The sequence below is a fragment of the Microtus oregoni genome, unplaced genomic scaffold (genome assembly GCF_018167655.1).
Source record: "Microtus oregoni isolate MIOR12 unplaced genomic scaffold, Mior012 000050F_007, whole genome shotgun sequence".
NCBI lineage: Eukaryota > Metazoa > Chordata > Mammalia > Rodentia > Cricetidae > Microtus > Microtus oregoni.
The window spans coordinates 319,976-346,991 of NW_024543231.1; the positions used below are offsets into that span (position 1 = coordinate 319,976).

Genomic DNA, 27,016 nt, shown 5'->3' on the forward strand with positions numbered 1-27,016 from the left:
TGTTTTGAAAATTGTGTTTCTGTGCATATGCATGTATGTACACATGTGTGCATGCATATGGAAATCTGTGCATTTGAGGGTGTGCATCCATGGAGATCAGAAGAGAGTAACAGATCTCTGGGAGCTGAAGTTACAGATATTAGTCACCTGACACGGGTGCTGGAAACTGAACTTGAGTCCTCTGCTGAACTTAGGTCTTTACGTTTTCACATCATGCACTTTATTGACTAAGCCATCACCCTAGTCCTCCCTTAATTGTTTTTATACTAGTTGTTCTCTCTTGTTCTAAGGGAAGGTAAGCTCTTGCTATGCTGTACTCAGGTGTCTGCAATAGTATCTGTCATACAGTAGGTGTTGTTATATTTGTTGACTGATTGTTCTTATGCCTTTCCTCTAAATTTGCCTGTGCTTTCTCTTCTCCAGCACAACCTCCTTTGGCTCTCTTAAAATCAATTGATTGATTTTTTTCTTTTGGATTTCCTATGTTTTAGAAAACATTCCTATGTACACCATCAACTTTTTTACCATACACTTCACTTCTACTTTCAGAGTTTTCATTAAAAGATTCCTCTTGCAGCTCATAGGGTTGATGGACAATGACGACTTTTTATAAAATCATTTTGACACCTAGAATATCAAAGGTCACAATAGCATAGAAAAAAACCAATAGATACAAACCTATTTCGTAGAACGTGGGGGGATGTACTCATTCCATAGTCCCAGAGCCGCTCCACAGCTGCAATAAAATAGTGCCGCGTCTTCTGTTGAAAGCTGCGGGGATCCTGCTTTATATCTTCACCATAAATGTCAAAATCCTCATTTGTTTCAACAGTGATAGAATCATAATCAGTTGCTTCTTGTTCTGACTGAAAAGCACTAAGTTCCCTTTGACGGCGTTTCAAGACTGGTGGGTTTTGAGAGCACAATCTTTGAGTCTGACCTTGCTTTACCCAAGAGGCTTCTCTTTGGGAACAATTTTGTTTCTCATTTGCTACTACTGAATGATTGTTTTCATGAGGGCTCAGAGACAAAATGGTATCCTCTCTCTTAATGGGTGTAATTTCTGGTGACTTCTCTTTGGATTTCCACTTATCTTTTGGTATCTGTGAAGTATGATGGTCCAGCAGTTTAGAGGGAGTCTTTTCAGAGCTCTCTCTTGTTCCTTTCAGACTTTCCACATGTCTCTTTGCTTCCTGTGTTTTCTGAAGAAAGACCTCTTTCATGAGATCCAGGTGTCCACGAAATTCATGGCTAGTTTTTTTAGGCAAAAGTTCTTTTTCATGAATGGAAATTTGAGGAAGCAATTCAACTTTGTCAGATTCTTCAGGCAAGACTGGTTTCAAGAGAAGAATGTCCCCAAGTTTCTTATATGTGACTGAGTTTGTATTACTTGTCCCTGGGGAGGCAAATTTTCCTTGGTTTATGATCCTCTCCCATGGTAAGATGGTTAAAGAAGAGTTATTTCTCTTGGTTTCTTTTAAGAAATGACTACTTTTTTGAACTCTAGAATTTTTTGTCTTAATGTCATAAGTGTAGGATGATGCTATAACATGAAAAAATTTGTCTTGAAATGGGATTCTCTTGGGATCTGTTGGTAGAAATGCTGAAGTTTTTACAATGTGTGATCCAGAACTATTTTTCTGAGTGATGCTTTTAATCATTGTAGAATCCAATAAGGGAGACTTAATAATGGACTTTCCCCCTTCCTTGCTGTGATCTATCTGTGTAATAATACTCTTTGTCAAATAGTTCATGGTTTGAGGCCATTGAGTTGAGGCACTGAGTCTGAATTGTCCCAAAGCTCGTTTACTACGTTGAGTAATAATATTCTTCTGGGTTAGATAGTTCTTTACTGCTTCTCTAGTTTTATTTATCAAGCCTTCTGAATTTGTTTCCTCATCCTCCCTTCTTTTAAAGAAATGGGCCATCTGAATCTCTACTGTATTTGTTGAGTTGTTTAATGAGCTGATGTCTTGAAGTATTAGTGCAGGTATCTCTTCATCTAAACTTATATTTTGCCTACTGCCTAGAAAGAAAATGTCTTTCAGGAAGTTCTTAGAACCAGCTGCTATGTGTACCTGAGGCAAAATTACTTTTTCTTTGATTGATGCTTCCTTTTCTATCTCTTCCTGAATATCTTTTTCTTGATTGTACCTATCATTTTCTTGTATATTAGGCAAGGTGGTAAGAAATATACTCATGTTGCTTGAAAAAACCCTATGCTTGAGTCCTGTGTCCTTTGTGAATCCATCTTGTTCTAGTATCACTTTCTTCTTCTCTGACAAGAAATTCTCATTTTTCACAGACTTTTCTAACATTAAATATACTAATTGCTTTAGACCAGGCCCTTGCTCAGAGTTCAAGGAGTTATTTACATTGGTCTGATTCATCCAGTTTGCTGACTCTGGCAACAGCATCTTGAAAAATGGCATGATTGTACTTTCTTTATCCTGTGTAATAGGATCTTTATCGTTTTGGTGAAATATTTCTTTATTTTTTGATGAGGCAGTTCTATTTAGCATATGCTTCAGTCTCAAATTTATAGTATTTTTGCCTGAAAGTACTCCATCATGAATCAAAGGTGCTAATCCTTGAATTTCACTATTGATTTTTAATACAGTATCTTGCAAGACTGCAGTACTATTCTCAATTGATGCTGGGCTGTCAATGTGAACTTTTCCATTAGTGGTTGAACGATTATATGTCTCATTTGTTTTCATCAAAGAGATATTATCTTTGAATAAAGTACTATCTTTGGCTAATAAAGCAATTCCATAAAATCTCTTCTTTTTGAGTAATCTATCATTCTCTATTGATGATATATTATCTCCCAGTGAACTTTCTTGATTATTTATTAAAGTTGCATCTAACAAGTTGGAATCACTATTTCCTTCACTAATGCTCAGAGGTGCATGAGACCGAATAAAGGGATGTGTTTTTTTACCAAATGAAATGGTGCTTAATTTACTAATAAAGTGAACTGGCATACTTGGAGATTCTGAATAATCTGCCTCTTCAGAAATTGCTGTCCAGTTATCTGACAGAATTGTTGTGGTCATTAGATTATTTTGCAAACCAGAAACTTGTAAATCAAGTTTCTTCCACTTTACATCTATAGTTGTCTCCAAACTTTTATTTGAGCTTAACTGGCAGTCTGGCTCAGGAGTAAATACTATTTTCCCACTTTGATAGTGTTCTGACCTAACTTGGGTCTCTTTAGATGAGTCTTCATTGCTGTCTATTGCATCAAGTGAATGATCATCAGGAATAGCTTCATAGATGGCTTTTTGGTTATCTAATAAGGATAAACCATGTGGAGTAGGATGGCTCTGTCCCAAAAGCATCAACAAGTCACTAGAGGAGACACTTTGCACTTTAAACGTCTCTGCTGTCTCTCCAAACTGAGGTTTAATCTTCTCTACATAATTTTCTAGAATTGTAGTGGCTGTGAATTTTTTTCCCCTAGTGTTAGGATGATTTGAATTTTGGAAAAAGCTTCTGGGTTCAATGATGTTGTCATTCACCAACTGTGTTTGAATATCTTCATACATTTCTCCATAATAATCACTAATACTCTTGTCACAACTAGAAACTTTCAGCAAAGCTGTCATACCTCTCTTCCGAAAGTCAGAATTATGACATCCCAAGACCCATAAACCTGAAAATGAGAAAAAAATAAAACTCTGGTTATTCATAACCCAGGTTCTAGGTAATTTCTGTATTGGGTGTTCTCTCTTATTTCTAGACAAATGAAGAAATGCTATTCAAGACAATTACATTATAGGTTATTTGGTCAAATCCTCTCCATATATTAAAATCCAACAAAGGCGGTAAAAGTCATTATTGCATTGCTGCTACTGTGCTATGGATGTTTCTGATCGATCACAAGAAAGGGATATTGAGGCCTATTGAGAGCGTTCAGTGGGTAAAAATGTTTGCTGCCAAGCCTGATGACCTGAGTGCAATTTTTAGAATCCACATAATAGAAGGAGAGAATTGAGTCCTGCAGTTGGCCTCTTACCTTTACACCTGTGATATGACATATGTGCCTACACACATATGCACACATTAAAGTAACAAATATAATAAAAAGCATTTGCAATGTGCAATGATGTAACATTTAACTATTTCTAATGCAGATATTCTCAAGAAGTGATTATAGAATTTTTCCCAACAAAATAGTGGATTGCTGATCAGTTATAGAAACCAGGAACAAGGTTTTGATTCTGAGGTGGAGAAAAGTCCCAAGCTGATGATAATTCAGCCTCAGGTTTAGAAAGAATGATCCCAGAGTTGAAGGCATTTGGACTATAATACATTATGCTTTCATTCTCTATGGTGTGTGCTCACTTGTGCATGCATATGCGATAGTGCATGTTTGTAGGTCAGAGGTCAACTTTTGGTGTCAATACATGTATTGCCCCCCACCTTGTTTAAGATAGGATCTGTCTGTTTTCTTTTGCATATGCCAGGCTAGATGGCCTGTATGCTTCTGAGGATTCTCCTGTCTTAGATTCTTCCCTTGCTGTAGGAACACTGGGATTATGGATGTATGTTATCATGCCTTGCTTTTTCCATGGGTTCTGTCTGGTGATCTGTGTGACAAGTAGTTTACTCACTGATTATTTCGCCGATCCGAAGTATCTATTATTTAAGATACTGGATTGAGATGTAAGAACTAGTTAAAATGTCCGTTTTCATTTATATTTAGTTATAGTTGTAATGCAAGAAGATTGCTGTATTACAAAAGTCAGGCAATGTAGTTTGACTAAAGACAAAAGTCTCTTCCTCTTCTTCTACTACTCTCTCATTTTGAGACCAGGCCTGTGTAAGCCCTGACTGACCTAAAACTCACTATTTGAATCAGGATGGCTTCAAACTCAGAAATCTGCCCCCCACTCAGTTTCCAGAATGCTTGATTAAAGGAAGGCATTAACACACCCCACCCTTAACCAAATTATCTCTAGATTAGTATTCTAAATTCAAGTAAAAAAATTTGCATGTCTGTAATCTCAGAGGGTTGGGATGCAGATCCCTATAGTTCATTGGCCATCCCACCTAGTCAATCAATGAACTCCAAGTTCAATGAGAGACTCTGTCTCAAAAAGCAAGGTAGAATTAAGAAGGAAAATCTTATCAGATCTGGAAGACTTATTATTTAAGTAAGTGTATTCATCTAAGAATGGTTTTATAACTATGGCCCGAAAAGAACATTGTAAGCCAGATGCAAAATGAATATTATATGAAATTAAAATAAAGGTCTGTGAGGTCCCTTGCCAGCAAGGGGCCCGGATCCTGTACCAGAAGAGCCATCCAGAGAAGTAAGTGTGTGCCCGACTGGCCAGCCGGATGCTCGCCCTGGAAAGGGAGCACAGGCACCCTCCAATCCCCTAAACTTTTTGGCCATTCAGTGATGTGGGAGTGATTTCTTTCTAATCTGTTGCTTTCATTGGTTAATTAATAAAGAAACTGCCTTGGCCCATTTGATAGACCAACTTTTAGGTGGGTGGAGTAAACAGAATAGAATGCTGGGAGAAAGAAGTTGAGTCAGTGAGTCGCCATGATTATCCCACCCGACACAGCCGCAGGTTAAGATCTTTCCTGGTAAGCCACCTTGTGGGCTACACAGATTATTAGAAATGGGTTAGATCAATATGTAAGAGCTAGCCAATAAGAGGCTGGAACTAATGGGCCAAGCAGTGTTTAAAAGAATACAGTTTTCATGTAATTATTTCGGGTATAAAGCTAGCCGTGCGGGCGGCCGGGTGCCAGGAATGCAGCCCACCACTCCTATTACAACAATTCAGTGGGGCCTTCTCTCCCAGGCTACTGCCTTCTCTTCCTATCCCATCCCAGCTTCTCCCCAGGCACCCCCTTCCCATCTGCAGGGTCATAGGATCCCCCAACTCAGCCTGCTTAAGGGCTGAGGGTCTGGGGACAAAGTTGTGAGTGCAACTGCTGCAGGAGTTTAACTTTGTTCCACTGAGCCTGCACCCAGCAAGCCTGCACTTTTGTCTGTGAGGTCCCTGGCCAGCAAGTGGCCCTGAGCCTGTAGCAGAAGATCCATCGGGAGGGCCTACTTCAGGGTGGAGAGGATCTGAGAGACAACTCCAGTGCTTAGGGGACCTAAGAGAGGGCAGACCAAGAAAAACCCCCAAGTACACAGGTAGCCACAGCAAAGATCAGACCAAGCCACCAAGACTCTCCTAACAGCATTTGAAGGCAGAGATGGGCAGGCACCAATGCAAAAATTCCTCCAACAATCTGAAAAACAACACAATAACACCAGAATCCAGCAAACATACAGCAGGAAGAATTGAACATCTTAATCCTGAAGAAGTAGAAGAAATAGACTTTAGATATAACATTATGAAAATGTTAGAGACCATTAAACAAGATATAAAAAACTCCTTTAAAGAAATAGATGAGAAGACTAACAAAAAGTTAGAAGAAATGAATAAATCCCTCAAAGATACCCTAGAAAAGCAAGAAAAAGCAATCAAACAGGTAAGGGAAGCAGTTCAAGACCTGAAAACTGAAATGGAGGCAATGAAGAAAACAAAAACCAAGAGATGGCAGGATATGGAAAATCTGGGTAAATGAACAGAAACTACAGAGACAAGACTAACAAACAGAATACAAGAGATAGAAGAAAGAATCTCAGATGCTGAAGATGCTATAGAGGAAATAAACACACTGATCACAGAAAACAGCAAATCCAACAAATTCTTGTCACAAAATATCCAGGAAATCTGGGACACCATGAAAAGACCAAACCTAAGAATAATACGGGTAGAAGAAGAAGAATTACAGCTCAAAAACCCAGAAAATATATTCAACAAAATTATAGAAGAAAACTTTCCCAATCTAAAGAAGGATATTCCTATGAAGTTACAAGAAGCATACAGAACACCAAATAGACAGGATCAAAAAAAAAGCCTCCCCTCATCATATAATAATCAAAACATAAAACATACAGAATAAAGAACAAATATTAAGAGCTGCAAAGGAAAAAGGTCAAGTAACATATAAAGGGGAACTTATCAGAATTACACCTGACTTCTCAATGGAAACCATTAAAGCCAGAAGGTCTTGGATCCATGTGCTGCAGAAACTGAGAGACCATGGATGCAAGCCCAGATTACTATACCCAGCCAAGCATTCTTTCACCATCAATGGAGAAAACAAGATATTCCAGGATAAAAAGAAATTTAAACAATATGTAGCCACAAACCCAGTCTTACAGAAAGAACTAGAAGGAAAATCATAACCCAGGGAACCCAACAACACCCATAATAACACAGGCATCTGACAACTCTCCACCAGCAGAACTGAAAGAAGGGAAAGACATAAACTCTACCACCGGGCGGTGGTGGCGCACGCCTTTAATCCCAGCACTTGGGAGGCAGAGGCAGGCAGATCTCTGTGAGTTCGAGACCAGCCTGGTCTACAAGAGCTAGTTCCAGGACAGGCTCCAAAACCACAGAGAAACCCTGTCTCAAAAAACCAAAAAACAAAACAAAACAAAACAAAACTGGAGTTAACAACCACTGGTCATTAATATTACTTAATATCAATGGACTCAATCCACCTATAAAAAGGCACAGGTTAAGAGAATGGATGCGAAAACAGGACCAACATTCTGCTGTTTACAAGAAACACACCTCAACCACAAAGACAGACATTTACTCAGAGTAAAGGGTTGGGAAAAGGTTTTTCATTCAAACGGACCTAAGAAACAAGGAGGTGTGGCTATACTAATATCTAACAAAATTGATTTCATACTAAAATCAATCAGAAGAGATGGAGATGGACACTTTATACTCATGACAGGAACAGTTCATCAGGATGAAGTCTCAATCCTGAATATCTATGCCCCTAATATAAAAGCACCCACATATGTAAAAGAAATATTACTAGAACTCAAAGCACACATCAAACCCCACACACTAATAGTAGGAGACTTCAACACTCCTCTCTCACCAATGGACAGGTCAACAGGACAGAAACCAATGTGGGACAAGAATTTTCACATAAAGTCTGACAAAACTTTTAAAAATGGATTCTGGGGCTGGAGAGATGGCTCAGAGGTTAAGAGCACTGACTGCTCTTCCAGAAGCCCTGAGTTCAATTCCCAGCAACCACATGGGATCTGTAATGAGATCTGGTGCCCTCTTCTGGCCAGCAAGCATACAGACAGATAGAACACTGTATACATAATAAATAAATAAATCATTTAAAAAATGGATTCTGGACAAAAAAAGAACAGAGTCAAGCAAGGCTTCTTGGTAGCAGCATTGCCTCAGGTAGGTAAGCTAGAGGCAAGGAAATGTGTGGCTTCTTTAAAAGGAGCTGATGCAGCATAAATGGCAAAATCTTTACAGCTCTTTTAAGAGGCTCTGCCACTGAACACTTAAATGGTGTTTATGAGTAGTCAGGCAGGCTTTGTGGTGATGACATGGACCTTAAAACTCCACAGAGTTATGGCAATAAACATGGCTCTCGCCAGTACCTCTACCATGAAGCTAGACTCTCAGAAGCTAAGGAATGGGACAGAGTCAACAGCCAAAGCTACAACCTTAATTCTAGCATGCTGTTTAACAGATTAAAGATTCATGAGCTCAACAAAAGATAGAGATATACAGTAAAGGCAGATTCAAATTAAAATCAAAAACAAAAACTTCTAAACAGTTTACAATATATTTAAAAATATACATAGGCTTGGGAAAAAAGAAAAAGAATAGAAAAAATCCTTAAAAAAAGAACTAGAGTAGTCAGACATGGTGGTGCGTGCCTTTAATCCTAGCACTTGGGAGGCAGAGGCAGGCAGATCTCTGAGTTCAAGGATAGCCTGGTCTATAGAGTGAGATCTATGACAGCCAAAGAAACACAGAGAAGTCCTGTCTCAAAAAAAAAATTAAAAAATTAAAAATTGAGTAAAAAAAGGCCATGTAAAGATAAAATACACAAGTCTAGATTATGTATATTATTGTGTTTTCTTTGAATTTTTTTAATTGTGAATGAACTAAGTACAGAGAGCTATTTCATTGTATAGGCTGCTAAGCTAAACCAACCTATATATTTTAAAGGCATCTTGACTTCAAAATTTATGTCTAAGGACATGTTACTTTGGAAAAGAGGTTCTGCTTTTGTTTCCACAGAGGATAGAAAGCTATGGATTCCTTACCAACTAATATGGTTTCATCAAATGAGACCCACTGAAGCAATGCCCCAGGTGGTCCAACATCCATGATAGATAGCTTCAGGACTGTTGGCTGAGATGAATCAACCATACAGGATACCCCATGAAAGGCCTGAGTAACAACACCCACAATCAGCAGAAAATCATGTAAAAAGCTATGCACAAATTCTCCAATACTGTTTATAAATGCTTGTTTTCATTTATGAGGTGTTTATTATAAATGGTTAATGGCCACAGTCAAGGTCTTTCTAAAAAAAGGGGATTGATATGATATAGAAATGAATACTTTACATAGGTATGGACTTTGGTTTATTGTTACAAATTTAAGGTCAATTTTGTTATATGTATATTTCTACTCTTGTTTAAGGTATGTTTATATAGCTCATTAAAAATGTAATGTATATTAAGAAACAAAGATGACTAGGTAGCCATTTATAATACTCAAACTTTTATTTTAGGTTTTCTAGATATATAGGGATATATTTCAGTTAGATAATCTTCAACACATCAAACACCTACAGAATATGGCATTTAAAATGTTTTAAGAACTTAGAGTTTTCTCAACAATGAGATATATCTACTTTTGGAATCATCGATTACTTCAGAAAGGTTGATTGATGGGCACTGAAGAAAGTCATTATGGAATTTGCCTTCAATGTGATAGGGCTAGCCATTTGGGCAAGAAACTGCTCTTGCCTGGACTACTTGATTATTATGCTGTATGAACTGGACATGTAGGACCCATACAAAAGTGACTACTGAACTTTCCAAAGGACAGGATGATCCTTCAGGGTTTCTGTTTCACAGAGGAAACTGTCAGGCATTCTGAAGAAAACAGAAGAGACTAACTGATGAACATTGCCAATACAAGGCAAAACAGATCTTCAAATTTCCTGCTTCACTGAAAAGTCTGCTAGATACTTTAGGCCTGTAAGCTAAAGATGGATGCCCCAATGTTACTGAAGAACTTTGAGTGACTGTCCAGATAGAGAGATGTCTCTATAATTTCTAGAGTTTTGGAAGTTACTTACAATGGACTTACTGTTTACATAGGTAATATTATATCCTTCTGGGGTCTTTGATGGAGTTGACGACTAGACAGTTATAATTATAGTTTTCCTTAGTTATGATAAAAGATAAATCAGATATAAAACTTTAGACTTAGATAGGATAAATGATAGTGTTTTCTTAATTTGACAAATATAAATGGACTAAATTTTATAACTATAATTCTTGCTTGATAAATGTTTTGTATATGTAATTTTACTATGTTAAAGTTAAAGCCTTCCTTTTTAATTAGACAGAAAAGGGCAGATGATGTGGGATGTCCTTCTGTATATGTTTTGCTTTTATTGGTTGGTAAATAAAGCTGTTTTGGCCAATAACGTAGCAGAATAAAGCCAGGTGGGAAGTCTGAAGAGAGAGAGAGAGAGAGAGAGAGAGAGAGAGAGAGAGAGAGAGAGAGAGAGAGAGAGAGAGAGGAGTCAAGAAAAGACCGTGGAGCTGCTGAAGGAGAAAGATGCCAGAACATTACTGGTAGGCCACAGCCTCGATATGATACATAGATTAATAGAAATATGCTAATTTAAGATATAAAAGCTATATAGGAATACACCAGAGCCATTGGCCAAATTATTTGTGTGATTATTTGGGTCTGGCCAGCCGGGAAATGAAAGTGCAGTCTCTGTCTACAGACAAATATTTCTTAAAATTGACGAGACACCAAATTATATAAATGAGGTAAGACAACACCACACAAAATATACTACCTTTCTCTTTCCTATCTATCTAATCTCTCTCTCTTTCCAAGCATAGAAACATAATATTCAAACTACTGAAAATCAAAATACAATACAGAGCTGGTGCTGCCATACATTACCAATGATTATAGTGCTTGGAATACAGAATATCCTTAATAAAATCACAACCCAAGGAATTCAACATTGCCAACAATGCCTACAATAACTCAAACATCTAGCGACCTTCACAACCACAACTCAAAGAAGGGAACCACACAAACCCTACTACCCCCAAAAAATGAATAAATAGATAAAATAACCGGAGTCAACAACCACTGGACATTAATATCACTTAATATTAATGGACTCAATTCACCTATAAAAAGGCACAGACTAAGAGACTGGATACGAAAACAGGATCCAACATTCTGCTGTTTACAAGAAACACACCTCAACCACGAAGACAGACACCTACTCAGAGTAAAGGGTTGGGAAAAGTTTTTTCAAGCAAATGGACCTAAGAAACAAGCGGGTGTGCCCATACTAATTTCTAACAAAATTGACTTCAAACTAAAATCAATCAGAATAGATGGAGATGGACATTTTATACTCATAACAGGAATAATTCATCAGGATGAAGTCTCAATCCTGAATATCTATGCCCCTAATATAAAAGCACCCACTTATATAAAAGAAACACTTCTAGAACACAAGGCAGTCATCAAACCACACACACTAATAGTAGGAGACTTCAACACAGCTCTCTCACCAATGACAGGTCAATCAGACAGAAACCTAACAGAGAAATAAGAGAATTAATGGAGGTAATGAATCAAATGGACTTAACAGACATCTATAGAACATTCCACCTAAATAGGAAAGAATATACCTTCTTCTCTGCAGCTCATGGAACCTTCTTGAAAATTGACCACATATTCAGTAACAAAGCAAACTTCCACAGATACAAAAAAAATATTAGCAACCACCTGTGTCTTATCAGATCACCATGGATTAACTAGAATTCAACAACAATGCTACCCCCAGAATGCCTACAAACTCATGGAAACTGAACTGTCAACTACTGAATCACCCCTGGGTCAAGGAAGAAATAAAGAAAGAAATTAAAGTCTTCCTTGAATTTAATGAAAATAAAGAGACAACATACTCAGACCTATGGGACAGTATGAAAGCAGTCCTAAGAGGAAAGTTCATAGCACTAAGTGCCCACTTAAAAAAAAAAAAAAAAACAGAGAAAGCACACATTGGAGACTTAACAGCACACCTGAAAGCTCTAGAAAAAAAAGAAGCAGACTCACACAGGGGGAGTAGAAGACTGTAAATAATCAAACTGAGGACTGAAATCAACAAAACAGAAACACAGAAAACAATCCAAAGAACACCTTAGAAAAATTATCCATTATGATAAAGTAGGCTTCATCCCAGAAATGCAGGGCTGGTTCAACATATGAAAATCTATCAATGTAATCCATCATATAAATAAATTGAAAGAAAAAATCATATGATCATTTCATTAGATGCTGCAAAAGCATTTGACAAAATTCAACACCCCTTTATGATAAAGGTCTGGGAGAGATTAGGGATACAAATTCATACCTAAATATAATAAAAAGCTATTTACAGCAAGCCAACAGCTAACATCAAATTAAATGGAGAGAAACTCAAAACCATTCCACTAAAATCAGGAACACGACAAAGCTGCCCACTCTCTCCATACCTCTTCAATATAGTGCTTGAAGTTCTTGCACTAGCAATAAGACAAGATAAGGAGATCAAGGGGATTCAAATTGGCTAGGAAGAAGTTAAATTTTGCTATTTGTAGATGATATGATAGTGTACATAAGTGACCCCAAAAACTCTACCAAAGAACTCCTACAGCTGATAAACACCTTTAGTAATGTGGCAGGATACAAGATCAACTCAAAAAAATCAGTTGCCCTCCTATACACAAAGGATAAGGATGCAGAGAAGGAAATCAGAGAAACATCACCTTTCACGATAGACACAAACAGCATAAAATATCTTGGGGTAACTCTAACCAAGGAAGTGAAAGATCTTTTTGACAAGAACTTTAAGTCTTTGAAGAAAGAAATTGAAGAGCATACCACAAACTGGAAGGATCTCCCTTGCTCTTGGATTGGGAGGCTCAGCATAGTAAAAATGGCAATTCTCCCAAAAGCAATCTATAGATTCAATGCAATCCCCATTAAAATCCCAGGAAAATTCTTCACAGACCTTGAGAGAACAATAATCAACTTTATATGGAAATACAAAAAACCAGGATAGCGAAAACAATCTTATACAATAAAGGAACTTCCAGAGGCATTACCATCCCTGACCTCAAACTCTATTACAGAGCTACAGTATTAAAAACAACTTGGTATTGGCATAAAAACAGAGAAGTCGATCTATGGAATCGAGTAGAAGACCCGGATTTTAACCCACAAACCTATGAACACCTGATTTTCGACAAAGGAGCTAAAAGTATACAATGGAAGAAAGAAAGCATCTTTAACAAATGGTGTTGGCACAACTGGATGTCAACCTGTAGAAGAATGAAAATCGATCCATATCTATCACCATGCACAAAACTCAAGTCCAAATGGATTAAAGACCTCAATATAAATCTGACCACACTGAACCTGATAGAAGAGAAAGTGGGAAGTACTCTACAACACATGGGGACAGGAGACCACTTCCTACGTATAACCCCAGCAGAACAGGCATTAAGGGCAACATAGAATAAATGGGACCTCCTGAAACTGAGAAGCTTCTGTAAAGCAAAGGACACTGTCACTAAGACAAAAAGGCAATGCACTGACTGGGAGAAGATCTTCACCAACCCCGCAACAGACAATTGTCTGATCTCCTAAATATATAAAGAACTCAAGAAACTAGACTCTAAAATCTAATCAACCCAATTAAAAAAATGGGGCACTGAACTGAACAGAGAATTCTCAACAGAAGAAGTTCAAATGGCCAAAAGACACTTAAGGTCATGCTCAACCTCCTTAGTTATCAGGAAAATGCAAATCAAAACAACCTTGAGATAGCATCTTACACCTGTCAGAATGGCTAAAATAAAAAACACTAATGATAACCTTTGCTGGAGAGGATGTGGAGTAAGGAGAACACTCATCCATTGCTGGTGGGAATGCAAACTTGTGCAACCACTTTGGAAATCAATGTGGTGGTTTCTCAGGAAATTTGGGATCAACCTACCCCAGGATCCAGCAATACCACTCTTGGGAATATACCCAAGAGATGCCCTATCATACTACAAAAGCATTTGTTCAACTATGTTCATAGCAGTATTATTTGTAATAGCCAGAACCTGGAAACAACCCAGATGCCTTTCAATGGAAGAATGGATAAAGTGTGGAATATATACACATTAGAGTACTACTCAGCGGTAAAAAACAATGACATCTTGAACTTTGCATGTAAATGGATGGAAATAGAAAACACTATTCTGAGCGAGGTAACCCAGACCCAAAAAGACGAATTTGGTATGTACTCACTCATAAGTGGATTCTAGACATAAGAGAAGCTAAATAAGAAGGTGAACCCAAAGAAAAACATATAGTTATCATCCTGGATATTGGAAGTAGACTAGATTGCCAGGCAAAATTGGGATCTTGGGGGTGGGGGTAAGGGAAGATGGGGAGATTGGGAGAGAAAAGTGAGGAGAGGAGGATTGGTACACCCTGGGGGAACGGGATGGTTGTGATGGAGGAAGGGTAGATATGGGAGCAGGGAAGAAGATATCTTAATTAAGGGAGCCATTTTAGGGTTGGCAAGAGACTTGACTCTAGAGGGGTTCCCAGGTGTCCAAGGAGATGTCCCCAGCTAGTTTCTTGGGCAGCTGAGGAGAGGGAGCCTGAAATGGCCCTTTCCTATAGCCACACTAATGAATATCTTGCATATCACCATAGAACCTTCATCTGGCGATGAATGGAGATAGAGACAGAGACCCACATTGGAGCACCGGACTGAGCTCCCAAGGCCCAAATGAGGAACTGAAGGAGGGAGAACATGAGCAAAGAAGTCAGGACTGCCAGGGTGTGCCCACCCACTGAGACGGTGGGGCTGATCTAATGGGAGCTCACCAAGGCCAGCTTGACTGGAACTGAAAAAGCATGGGATCAAACCGGACTCTCTGAACATGGCGGACAATGAGGGCTGACTGAGAAGCCAAGGACAATGGCACTGGGTTTTGATCCTACTGCATGTACTGGCTTTGAGGGAGCCTAGTCTGTTTAGATGCTCACCTTCCTAGACCTGCATGGAGGGGGGAGGACCTTGGACTTCCCACAGGGCAGGAAACCCTGACTGCTCTTCGGACTGGAGAGGGAGGGGGAGGGGAGGGGGAGGGAAAAGGGAGGTGGGGAGAAGGCGGAAATTTTTAATAATAAAAAAAGAATATCCTTAATAAATATTTTTAAAAAATAAATGAAACATACATTTGAAAGTATTATACATAAGGATTATATACAAAGGTACAAATGGCAGAATTATTTATAAATATACTAGTAAAATGTAGAAGAAATATTTATGTTCATGATGTATTTATATCTTTATTATTTATATCTCAACCAAATTCTACGCTCTTTGTTCCTCATTAAAATACTTTCCTATTACAAAAGCCACATATCAAATTCACTTGAAATATTTACTGTCTGTCCAAATACAAGGTACCAGGCAAACAAACAATGAAACACTCACAGTGGTTACTGAAATGATAATATAAATAGCTGACCTGGGTTTTCCATCGACATAAAGACAGTTTCTCCTGAGAATGGGAACAGGGTAAGTGTATCTTCATAGACCGTTTTGTGTTTGAAGGTATATCCAGAGAAGAAGATAGATAAGAAGTCTGTCTGTGCTCCAACACTGAGAATGTACCAATAGGCCACCTCATGCAGACAAACTTTCAACTGCAAGCTACCAAAAACATAGCCATTGATGCCTACAAAAGCAATGTACAACAAGGGATTCAGTTGTATCATGAATTTATTATTTTGGATTATGATTGTTAGGATACAATTAGAAAATTATCATATATTATGCTCATCAGCTTACCACAGAGAACAGTTATAAATCAGGTAGACTATTAATATTTAATCACCCAACTCCAATCCTAAAGTAAGGAGACACATAAAGAGAGATTTGGATATACACTTTGGGAAGTTTGATGAGGGACAAGGTATTTGTAAAATCTCGAAGCATTTTTCCTACAAATTATTAGTTGCAATGGAAAAAAGAGTAACTTACATAGATAAACCCAAAACAAATGATCAGTGTTAGCATTGTATAATGCTTCAGATCCAAAGAAACAAAAGACTAAATACTTGTTCGAAATTTCTGTACCACATGGAGAAAATGCAGTGGCAGACACAACTAGAATATAGACACCACTATATATTGTATCACTGTGAAGTGTTCAGAATTTCATGATATTGCTTATCTAAGACAACACACATCTTTATTCAAATGAAATACATGATGAGTTATTAAAAACAATTGGGCATGATGTCTCTAACCTATTCTCAAGTGGAAAATAATTACTATGAGTAAAGAGCCAACTCTAGAGAATTGTTCTCAGACCTCCACAAATGTACTGTGCAATCATCATACCAGCACACATTCATTCTCCCTGTCTCTATTCTTTCTCTCTTTCTTTTCTCTCATACACACATAAACACAAAATAAAATTTAAATGTATCACTTTTAAAGATTTTTATTTTTCAGTATGTTTGTGTGGGATGTGTGTATGTGCAGTGTGTACATGAGTGCAGCTGCTTGAAGAGGATGTCAGATACCCTGGAGCTAGAATTACAGGCAATTGTGAGCTGCCCAAATGGGATGCTGGAACTAAACTCTCAGGTTCTCTGAAAGCAGAACATCAACTTAACTGCTGAGCAATTGTTCTTGCTAGCTTTAATTGTCAATCTGACAAAGTCTATAGTCATCCAAGAAGAGAATCCTCAACTGAGGAATTGCCTGGATCAGGTTGGTTTGCGAGCATGATGGCTATTCTTGGTTGTCAACTTGATTACACTAAAACCCAAGTGGCTGAGTTCACCTGTGAAAACATTTTCTTAAATTATTTGAACTCGGAAGACCCACTTTTAGGTCAGATCTTCTGAGATGGGAAGATAAACCTTTAATCTGTAGCTTTTGAAATGTGAAGATTTACCTTTAATCTGGGTCACACCTTCTGCTGTCAGCCTATATAAAGGAAATGGAAAAAGGAAGCCCTCTTTCTTTGCCTCTTTGGCAAGTCAATTTCTTCACTGCTATTAGAGCCTACCTTTTTGGGATTCTGATGTATACTGAAGGCTGTAGTGGCATTTCAATCATCTTTTAATAAATAAAGCTTGCCTGAAGATCAGAGAGTAAAAGAGCCCCACTGATCAGCCTTACAAACCAGGCAGTGGTAACACACCTTTAATCCCGGTAGCCACACTACTTGCCGTAGAAACTGGGCAGTACATGTTTTAATCCCAGGTGTGTATGCCTTTAATCACATAACTAGAGAGGATTATAAAATGGGAGAGAAAGCTCTCAGTCTCAATCTCATTCTGAGATTATTGGAAGAAGGATCGCCATTTCAGAGTGAAGTTGAGGTAAGAGCCAGTGGCTGGCTGCTTTGCTTTTTGGATCTTCAGGTTGAACCCCAATAACAGTCTCTGAGTTTTTATTAATCCTGCTATAAAAGATAAGATGAGACTTCTAACCTTATGGACTGAACATCTACCAGATTCTTTGAACTTCCCTTGATAGACAGTCATTGTTGGACTAGCTGGACCACAGCCTGTAAGCCATTCTAATAAATCCCCTTTCTATTTATAGGTTCACTCAATAAATTCTGTTCTCTTAGAGAACCATGGCTAATATGGTGGATACATCTGAGAGGAATTGTTTTGATTATTAATTTATGTAGGACAGTCATTCCACTGTAGACAGTGTGATTCCTCAAGCAGGCCATCATAGGAGATATAAAAAGCTAGCTATGTATGAGTCAGAGAGGGAGTCAGCAACCAATGTTCCTCTATTGTAGTGGCACTCTATTTGTATTTTAATAAATAAAGCTTGCCTGAAGATCAGAGAGTAAAAGAGCCCAACTGATCAGCCTTACAGAGCAGGCAGTGGTGATATACACCTTTAATCCCAGTAGACACACTAGTTTGCCATAGAAACTAGGCAGTGCATGCCTTTAATCCCATTAATCACACCTTTAATCCCTAACCCTAGAGAGGATTATAAAATGAGCGGAGACAGCTCTCAGTCTTATTCTGAGCTTCCTGGAGGCAGGATCATCATTTCAGACTGAGTCAAAGTAAGAGCCAATATCTGGCTGTTTTGCTTTTCAAATCTTCAGGTTGAACCCCAATTTCTCTCCCTGAGTTTTTAATCATGCTTCACTCCATGATTTCGGTCTCCAGGTTTCCTGCCTTTACTTCCATCAGTGGTGGACTATGGTCTGGAAGTGTAAGCCAAATAAACCCTTTCCTCTCCAAATTTCTTTTGGTCAGATTGTTTTATCATAGACACAATATAAAACTAGAATATCCATCTTTCCATCTCCCTTAAATGCATTATTAATGTAAGCAAATATATCAAATTAAATATAGAGTTTAGAAACTGACATAAATATAAGTAGAAATTAAATACATATTAAAAGGGCAGTATCTCAGAAAATAAGTAAAATAATGAGCTAGTTGGTAAATGATTATGAAAAATACAACTGTCCGTTGCATTTTATTGTTTTCTTAGTGTAATACAAACTAGGTATCTATGATTTTATTTTTCTATCCATTGCTTCTCCATTTCCTACTACAGCTTGTTTCAAACACTAGGGTAAGAAGTACCTGTCTGGGCAGTGAAAGTATATTATTTTAATAGACACAATGTTTAAAGCAAGAGAGAGATGGCTTCACAGAATCTAAAAAAATTGAAATTTGGAGAAATATTTGGAAAAATACATTTCACATCACTAGCAAAAGTAGCTTTCACATGGATTAATAAAGGTCCTTGTGAACTATGTACAACTGGTGGTGGGGGAATGTTACTACTACATTAGCCTGCTGAAGATGTCATAACAATATACAGAGTAGGAGTCTGAAATCACACAATTATATTTCTTCACAGCTCCCAAGGATATATATATTCTATAAGTTCTGCTACTCCAGAGAACTCTGACTAATACACCTGTTTCACTTTTTTAAGATTCTAAGTAACAATCTCTCTCTTACTTTAAATATTGTCTCTATTAAAATAATATGCTTTCTTCTGCTCCTCATTGGGACTTTGGGAGCTCAGTCCAGTGCTCCAGTGTGGGTCTCTGTCTCTATCTCCATCCATCACCAGATGAAGGTTCTATGATGATATGCAAGATATTCGTCAGTATTGCTCAAGGATAGGGTCATTTCAGGTTCCCTATTCTCAACTGCCCAAGGAACTAACTGGGGACCTCAGCTTGGGCACCTGGGAGCCCCTCTAGGGTCAGGTCTCTTGCCAACCCTAAAGTGGTTCCCTTAACTAAGAATTGTGGTTCCGTGCTCCCCTGTCCAACCTTCCTTTATCCCAATCCTCCTGCTTTCCCAAGGCCCGACCTCCTTCCCTTCTAACTTTTCTCTCCCCATCTCCCCTTACCCCCAACCCACCCCACCCCAAGATCTCAATTTTCTCCCCGGCAATTTTGTCTACTTCCCTTAGCCCAGAGGATAACTATATGCTTTTCCTTGGGTTCCCCTTCTTACTTAGCTTCTTTAGATTCACCTATTGTAGACTCCGTGAAAAAAAAAATAATATGCTTTCATTGTCCAGACATGTGCTTACCCTAGTATTTGAAATAAGCTATAGTAGGAAATGGAGAAGTGATGGATAGAAATATAAAATCATATATACCTAGTATACACTACATTAAGGAAAAAATAAAATGCAATATTCTGTCAGGTGGGGAAAATCAACAACAAAATCATGACCACCTTAGAGTGAAGAGGAAGAAAAAATATGTGTTGAGTTAAATATTATGAATCAGATTCTTTACAAAACAACCCATGTCTTTGAGTATATGAAAAAATATAAATGCAATTGAAGGGATTATAAACACCAAAAGTTTTAGAAGAAGGGAGAATAAAGTACTATGGCTTGGGAATATAATAGGCAACTATTACCAGAAATTAAAATTAAATATGAGGCTTAGGTTGACTTGAAGCTGAGGACCAATACTATGAGCTAAGGGGCATAGAATTCTGATAGAAGGCATATCCTGGAAGGTGAGTATAACTTACAACATAACTTTTCAAGGTTCTGTTCTTAGGCAGCTTTTCCATGATTTGGTTAGGTACTTTAGTTATATTATATGAAATAGACAGGGTGATATATGCTTATTCCATCCAAGTGAGAATCAGGATTTCAAAAACATATATTTAAATTTTTAATATATGAGGTAGTCTTCAAAAGAACAATTAGTGTTTTCTACTAGTAATATATGACAGTCTCTTTTTACCCATACCCACTAGCAATAATGGTCTCCTAGTTTTGCAGTTTGATAGGCATGTCATATTATCTCTCTTACTGATAGAATCCTTTCCTAGTAGTTCAGTAAGATTAAACTTTTACTATGTTTTGGCTACTCAGATCTGTGTTTATATATAAACAATACATATAAATAATTTATATACTGAATTGTGTTCCCCAAATTTTCTTGTTGATGCTTGAAACTCCAATACGTCCAAATGTGGCTGTTTTTGGAAATGGATCTTTAAGGAGAAAATTAGTTAAAATAAGGTTATTAGTGTAGATCCTAAATTCCTTTTTTTAAATTTTATTTTAAGATTTACTTATTTATTTATTTATTTATTTATTTATTCATTCATTCATTCATTTATTTATTTATTTATTTATTTATTTATTTATTTATTTATTTATTTATTATGCAGTGTTCTGCCTGTACGTATGCCTCCAGACCAGAAGAGGACACCAAATTTCATTATAGGTGGTTGTGAGCCACCAAATGGTTGCTGGGAATTGAACTCAGAACCTCTAGAAGAGCAGCCAGTGCTCTTAACCTCTGAGCCATCTCTCCAGCCCCAGAACTTAAATTCTTTATAATTGATTATTACAATACAGAAAGACAGGTGCTGTGGGATAATGCTCTTGTACACTCTAAAGATTGTCACTTGTATTGGTTTAAAAAACCGCTGATTGGCCAGGAGCCAGGCAGGATGTATAGGCAGGGCAACCAGACTAGGAGAATTCTGGGAAGAGGAAAGGCAGAAAGGCAGTCACCAGGCAGATGCAGAGCAGGCAAGGTGAGCATGCCTTAGTGAAAAAAGGTACCGAGTCAGGTGGCTGAACATAGACAAGAATTATGGGTTAATTTACATTGCAAGGGCTAGTTAGTAATAAGCCTGAGCTAATAGGCCAAACAGTTTATAATTAATATAAGCCTCTATGTGTTTCTTTGGGACTGAATGACTGCAGGACCAAGTGGGACAGAAACTTGGTCTACAGACAGGTACAAAGAAAAGATCATGCAAGAGTACATACAGATCAAGCAAGATCTAAAAGCTAAAGATAGATTGAAGAAGAAACTAAGTCTTCTGACACTTTGATCTTAGACAATGAGGAGATAAATCTAACATTTTAGAAAGGCTACTATGTATGTAGGATATGGTTATATAATAAGAAAATAATCTGAAATGAGTTATCTTGGTATGGAATGGTTGGCAAAAATGAGTAATATAGAAGATAAAATACAAATTAAAAGGACAGGGTAGCCAAATAAACATTGAAAGGAAAAGTCGTTGGTGGGTTTTTAAAATATGCATTATATAAGTCACAGTTACATATTTATTTATAGTATATACATAACACATATTATCTAGACATCAGTTGGGGCCATCTATTTCCCTTTACCAGATGTGCATTAAATAAGATGATTCTTTTTTATTTGTTTGTTTGTTTGAGAAAGGGTTTCTCTATGTAACAGCCCTAGCTGTCCTGGAACTCACTCTGTAGACCAGCCTGGTCATAGACCAGCCTGGTCTTGAACTCACAGAGATTTGCCTACTGAGTGATGGGATTAAAGGCATGTTCCACCACCACCCAGCTACAAGTGATTCTTTACTCACTGTGCATGATGTTGGAGGTCTGGAACTCAGGGTCCTGGGGCTGTGTATCAGATGCATTGGGGAGGAAGCGTTGCATGTTCTCTGTGAGGTACCAGCTTTGATTCTCATCAAATAGAGAAAACAGGATAACATTTCTCTTGTCTGACATCATCTGTTAATAACATATATTAAAAGGGAGAAGTAAATGCCACTCATATTGTAGGTAGGAGCTAGCAACCAGGATGGAGGCATATACTAACCCTTTGGTTCAATTCACTTCCTCTGAACAGTCGCTATTATGGCATGTCTTGGAACAGAGATGAGCATTTGAGTGATGAGTATATGTTTTGAACTAATGTAACTTTAAGGCAGGAAGGTAGTTTGATGTAGTAAATTTCATTCTTCCTGGACCCAAGATCATATACTGGTACAGTTTATAGCCTCATTTTTTCCATGTTTAATGTAGAGAAATATAGATCTTAAAGATAAGTCATCCAAGTAAAATAAAATCAATACAATTTCTAAGTTTCTATTTTATAACTAACTTTACATAAGGCTACCAGCTTATAGTAAACTAAAAATAAATAAAACAAAAAGGAATTTATATATGATAGGATGAACACTGAATAATACTAATACCATAAAGATTTTGTTCTAAAGAACCCAGTATCTTAGAATAGTACTTTGTATTGTAAGCCAAATTCATGAGTTAGTAACCTGCTAATTGAGTATAAAATTTTATATCTAAACCTCATATGTGTAAATTTCATTTTGTATAACCTATAGTTGAAAAGTCAAAATGCTGAAGAGGAAATTGGAGAATATATATTCCCGTCACCTTCCAAAAGCTGGTAGAAAAAGTATAATTAGGAAACATTCTCAGGAAAGATATTTGGTCATATCCAAATATTAAGTTCAAAGTCCCACTACTCTGAATTTGTATACCATATGTTATACCTGTATTCAAGTCCTTTGATCATTAAACCTATGAAATCCCTTCCAATGAGTAGGGATTTATGCATCCTAAATAGCCTAAATAAGCGCACCGTCAAGCCTCAAAATATAGCAATGAGTTCTTCTGGAGTCAAGAAATTAGATTTTATAAAAGAACTAAGTTTTTCTTACTTAGACAACTTTCTTTTTTTTTTTCAGACAGTACTTCTCTGTATAACAGTCGTGGCTTCCTGGAAATCACTCTGTAGACCAGGCTGGCCTCAAACTCTCAGAAATCCACCTCCTAAGTGTTGGGATTAAAGGTGTGTGCCACCACTTCCCAGCTCAGATAATTTTCTAAAGCAGCAGAAATATTCTAAATCTAACCATAATCAAAATAATTTTATATTTTCCTCAACAAATATTGGCCCATTACTAAATGTCACATAGTGTTGTAGATGCTACATATGCATTGCTTTTGTTTTCTCACAGAGTTTTTCCTCATGGGAGAAGCTGGCCTAGAACTTTCTATGTATTCCAAGCTGGCCTTAAAGTCAAAATTCACCTAACTCAGTCTCCCCGTACTGAGACTGGAGGCATGTATCACCTACAAGGCTAATTTTAAGGTGTTTTTGATTAATTCATAATGAGATATCCAGGAAAGAAACATAGGCTGTAGATATAAATTTGTAGGTTGAAAAAATTATATTGTTCTGGAAAGTATTTTAGTTGGTAGATGCATTTCAGTTTGCTTAGCATATGCAAAGTCATAGGTCTGAAATACAGTACTGCATAAACTGGGCATAAACTGACACGTACCTATAAATCCCATTATTCAAAATGTATATGTAGGAGGACCAGAAGTCAACGACCATATTCAACTATGTAAGGAGTTTGAGGTCAGCCTGGGACACCTGGAACTCTGTCTCAAATAAAATTAGTCATTTAAATGTAGGTGGCAATTGGACAGGTAAAAATGGGCAAGAACCTTGGAGGAAAGCAAAACCCCAAATTGGGACTGAGTATTATAGAAAGAATCTATGGTCCAGGCTTTTCTGTTTATCCAGAGGCAAGTTTCTTGGAAAACTCAAATTTAATAAAAGCTAAGTAGAACTCAGTTTAATCACTTTTATTGGATTATATTTTCTACAGATTATAGAGGTACCTATATTAAAAGAGTATAAGCAATATCTATAAGTTCATAGGCATTTTATTCCACTTTTAGTTTCAAACTTAATACTTGGTAAGGAAAGATCTCACCTGGTTTCCTCTTTGATCTACAGATTCTTTGTAGCAGATGAGAAGAGGGCCAATGAGTCCTGAAGCTAGATCTCTCTCAGGGTTAATGAAACTTGAATAATAGCGGGTCAGGCACCGTGGATCTGATTTAGTTGGTCCATCTTCTACAGTAACTGTCCATTTATACTTAAATATCTCTCCTGGACGAATTGGAAAATCTTTCACATGCTTTATGCCTACCCATACCCAAAGCAGAAATAGATCAATTGAGTATAATGAGCTATATATTTAGCAATGTTGTATTAAATTTGGCCTAAATCTGTTTCTATACATGTTTCAACTTTGTATTAAAGGTTCCTATGCATAGAAAATGCAACCCAACTTGGTATATAAACAATTTTAACCTAACTTGGAAGTATACTCATGAAACATGTAGCTGAGTCTTAGCAAATCATAACAGCTGAACCTCCAGGCCCTTTAAGGCTGAAGCTGTGAAACCATCATATAAGACAACTGCTAGTTACATTTAATCAGGTTATTTTTATGTCATTTTCTGTTCCGTCTGTAAATACAGTCTCTGTGTAAGTGTGGTGAGGTGGAACATTCTAAAACATTTGTTGTCCAAAATTCAAGAATTATTACTTTTCTCAAATAAAGTCTATCAAGTTCAGTGTAACTAATGTTTCCCCTTTAACAATAATCATGTTTTTATTTCAAGGGAACTACTAATCCATAAAAACATTTTATTGGTTCTTTGTGGTTCTTATATCATGCATCTTGATCCCATTCATCTTCCCATCCCTTTGTATCCACCCTCTACCCTTGCAACCTCCCTCTCAAACTAATATAAAGTAAAAGAAAAGAAAAAAGGAAAATCTTGTCATGGAAGCTGTAATGTGACACATTATACCCTTTAGTCGATACATCTTTGCTTGCAAGTATTCACTGCAATGAGTTATTGGTCTGGTTCAAAATCTCTGGTTTCTACAACACCATCAATACTGGGCCCTCACGGGGACTCCTCTTGGATATCTGGTTGTTGCCCTGTGTCATGGAGATCCTGCATTGGGTCTCCAGAAGATCATAGATGGGGTGGATGTTGGGGTGGGCCAACTCATAGCCCTGGTTTTGGGCCTAGGTGGTTGCAGCGTTGGTCAGCTTGCCAGTTTTCCCCCATTCTCACCACCAGGGTGAGCTCTCCAGCACTGCCCTAGTAAGTTCATCACATGCAACAGTCAGCAAGGGACAGGACAGGTTTTCCAGCTCTGACACCTTCAGCACTGGTTCACCCACACCTATACCACGAGGGCCAGCTCTACTGTGTTGCCCAGTTGAGGTGCAGGGGCCACTCCCAAGTGCTGCGGCTAGTGAGGGGCAGGACTAGATCTCCTGCTCTCATGACCTCTGGCCTGCTCTCTCATCAGCCACAGACCTCAAGAGGAAGGTGGGTAGAGTAGCGGTGGGGTTTGGGTGGTTGGGGGGCAGGCATCTCTCCCTTGCCTATGTCATGCTTTTTTAACATGTAAATTTGAATAAGTTTACCTCTTACTACAAAAAATAGAAATAATAATATTTGCATATTCTTACATATAGAAGAAGAATCTACTTTATTTTAATAATAAAATGATTAGGGATATGGACAAGAAAATAACCATAGCATATCACTTACTTCTATGGCAAATATATCGATAAAATGACCTTGCATTATTAAAATGATACAAGTACTATTTTTGTATTTATTATCTTTAGAATAATTGTTTACAGAAAACAAAGAAGACTTATGTAAAATTATTGTAAAGTTTGTGTGTCAACAGCTGAAGTTGTACCTCAAGTGTATCTACATCAAAAAAGACTTATAAACTGAGATACTACTTACCTCTTGGCAATCTCCTTGAGTGTAGAGGGCTGACATCAGTGATCCCTTGAGGGTAAATGTTATATGGTCTGCTTGCTTGATTCTTAAATATAATCTGAAAGTATAGATGAGATATGAGATCAAGTCCTAAAATGACTAGGATCAACAGGAAAACTGTGGCCTAGTTCTGGAAAATCAAAAGCTTCTTATATTTACATTACAGAAGTCTGATCCATTAACAAAATTCAATATATTCATTCCTTTCATGAAAAAGAAGCTTAGGTAGCTACTTAGTTTTGTCATGACCCTTTTGAATTTCAATGACTTCAGTAATTGAATCTCCCACATGAAGTGAAATTTGGTGTCTTCTAAGGACATTACTTTTCCTCAGACTTTCTGAATTCTTGGCACTTATTTCCTTAACACTGGAGAAGGAGACGGTGGTCCAGGTTATAAGATTTATCACTTAATAAGCAGGTATAACAAGGAGGACAATAAATAGCCTCAAGCAATGGTGGCAGGTGACACTGTATGTATCGGTCTAAATAGTAAGTAATTAAAAGAAGTTGAGAGTGTGATTGGTCACATTATATTTTATTCCATATACTTACTATATATGAGTATATTTTGTTTGTGTAACATTCATAATTTTTAAAATATTCTGTCCAGGACTGGAAATGGACAAGCATAGGACCAATCTAGTTCCTCTGAATGTGGTTGACAGCTGTATGGCTGGGGCAGACTGAGGGGCCATTGGCAGTGGCACTAGGATTTATCTCTACTGCATGTACTGGCTTTTTAGGAACCTATTCTCTTTGGATGTATACCTTGCTTAGCCTAGATGTAGTAGGGAGGGCCTTGGACCTTCCACAAAGCAAAGTGCCTTATCCTCCCTTAGGATTGGAGG

General features: G+C 37.5%; 1 protein-coding gene across 1 annotated transcript in view; it reads right to left on the bottom strand.

Moving 5' to 3' along the window:
* Positions 1-27,016, bottom strand: part of LOC121436922 (coagulation factor VIII-like) — a 145,037-nt gene that overhangs the window by 78,413 nt on the left and 39,608 nt on the right. The window contains exons 10-14 of the mRNA XM_041636819.1: positions 26,131-26,224; positions 24,276-24,490; positions 22,104-22,254; positions 15,719-15,928; positions 679-3,658 (exon numbers count right to left, since the gene is read on the bottom strand). Coding sequence (XP_041492753.1) covers positions 679-3,658; positions 15,719-15,928; positions 22,104-22,254; positions 24,276-24,490; positions 26,131-26,224 — 3,650 coding nt within the window. The remainder of the gene's footprint in view (positions 1-678; positions 3,659-15,718; positions 15,929-22,103; positions 22,255-24,275; positions 24,491-26,130; positions 26,225-27,016) is intronic.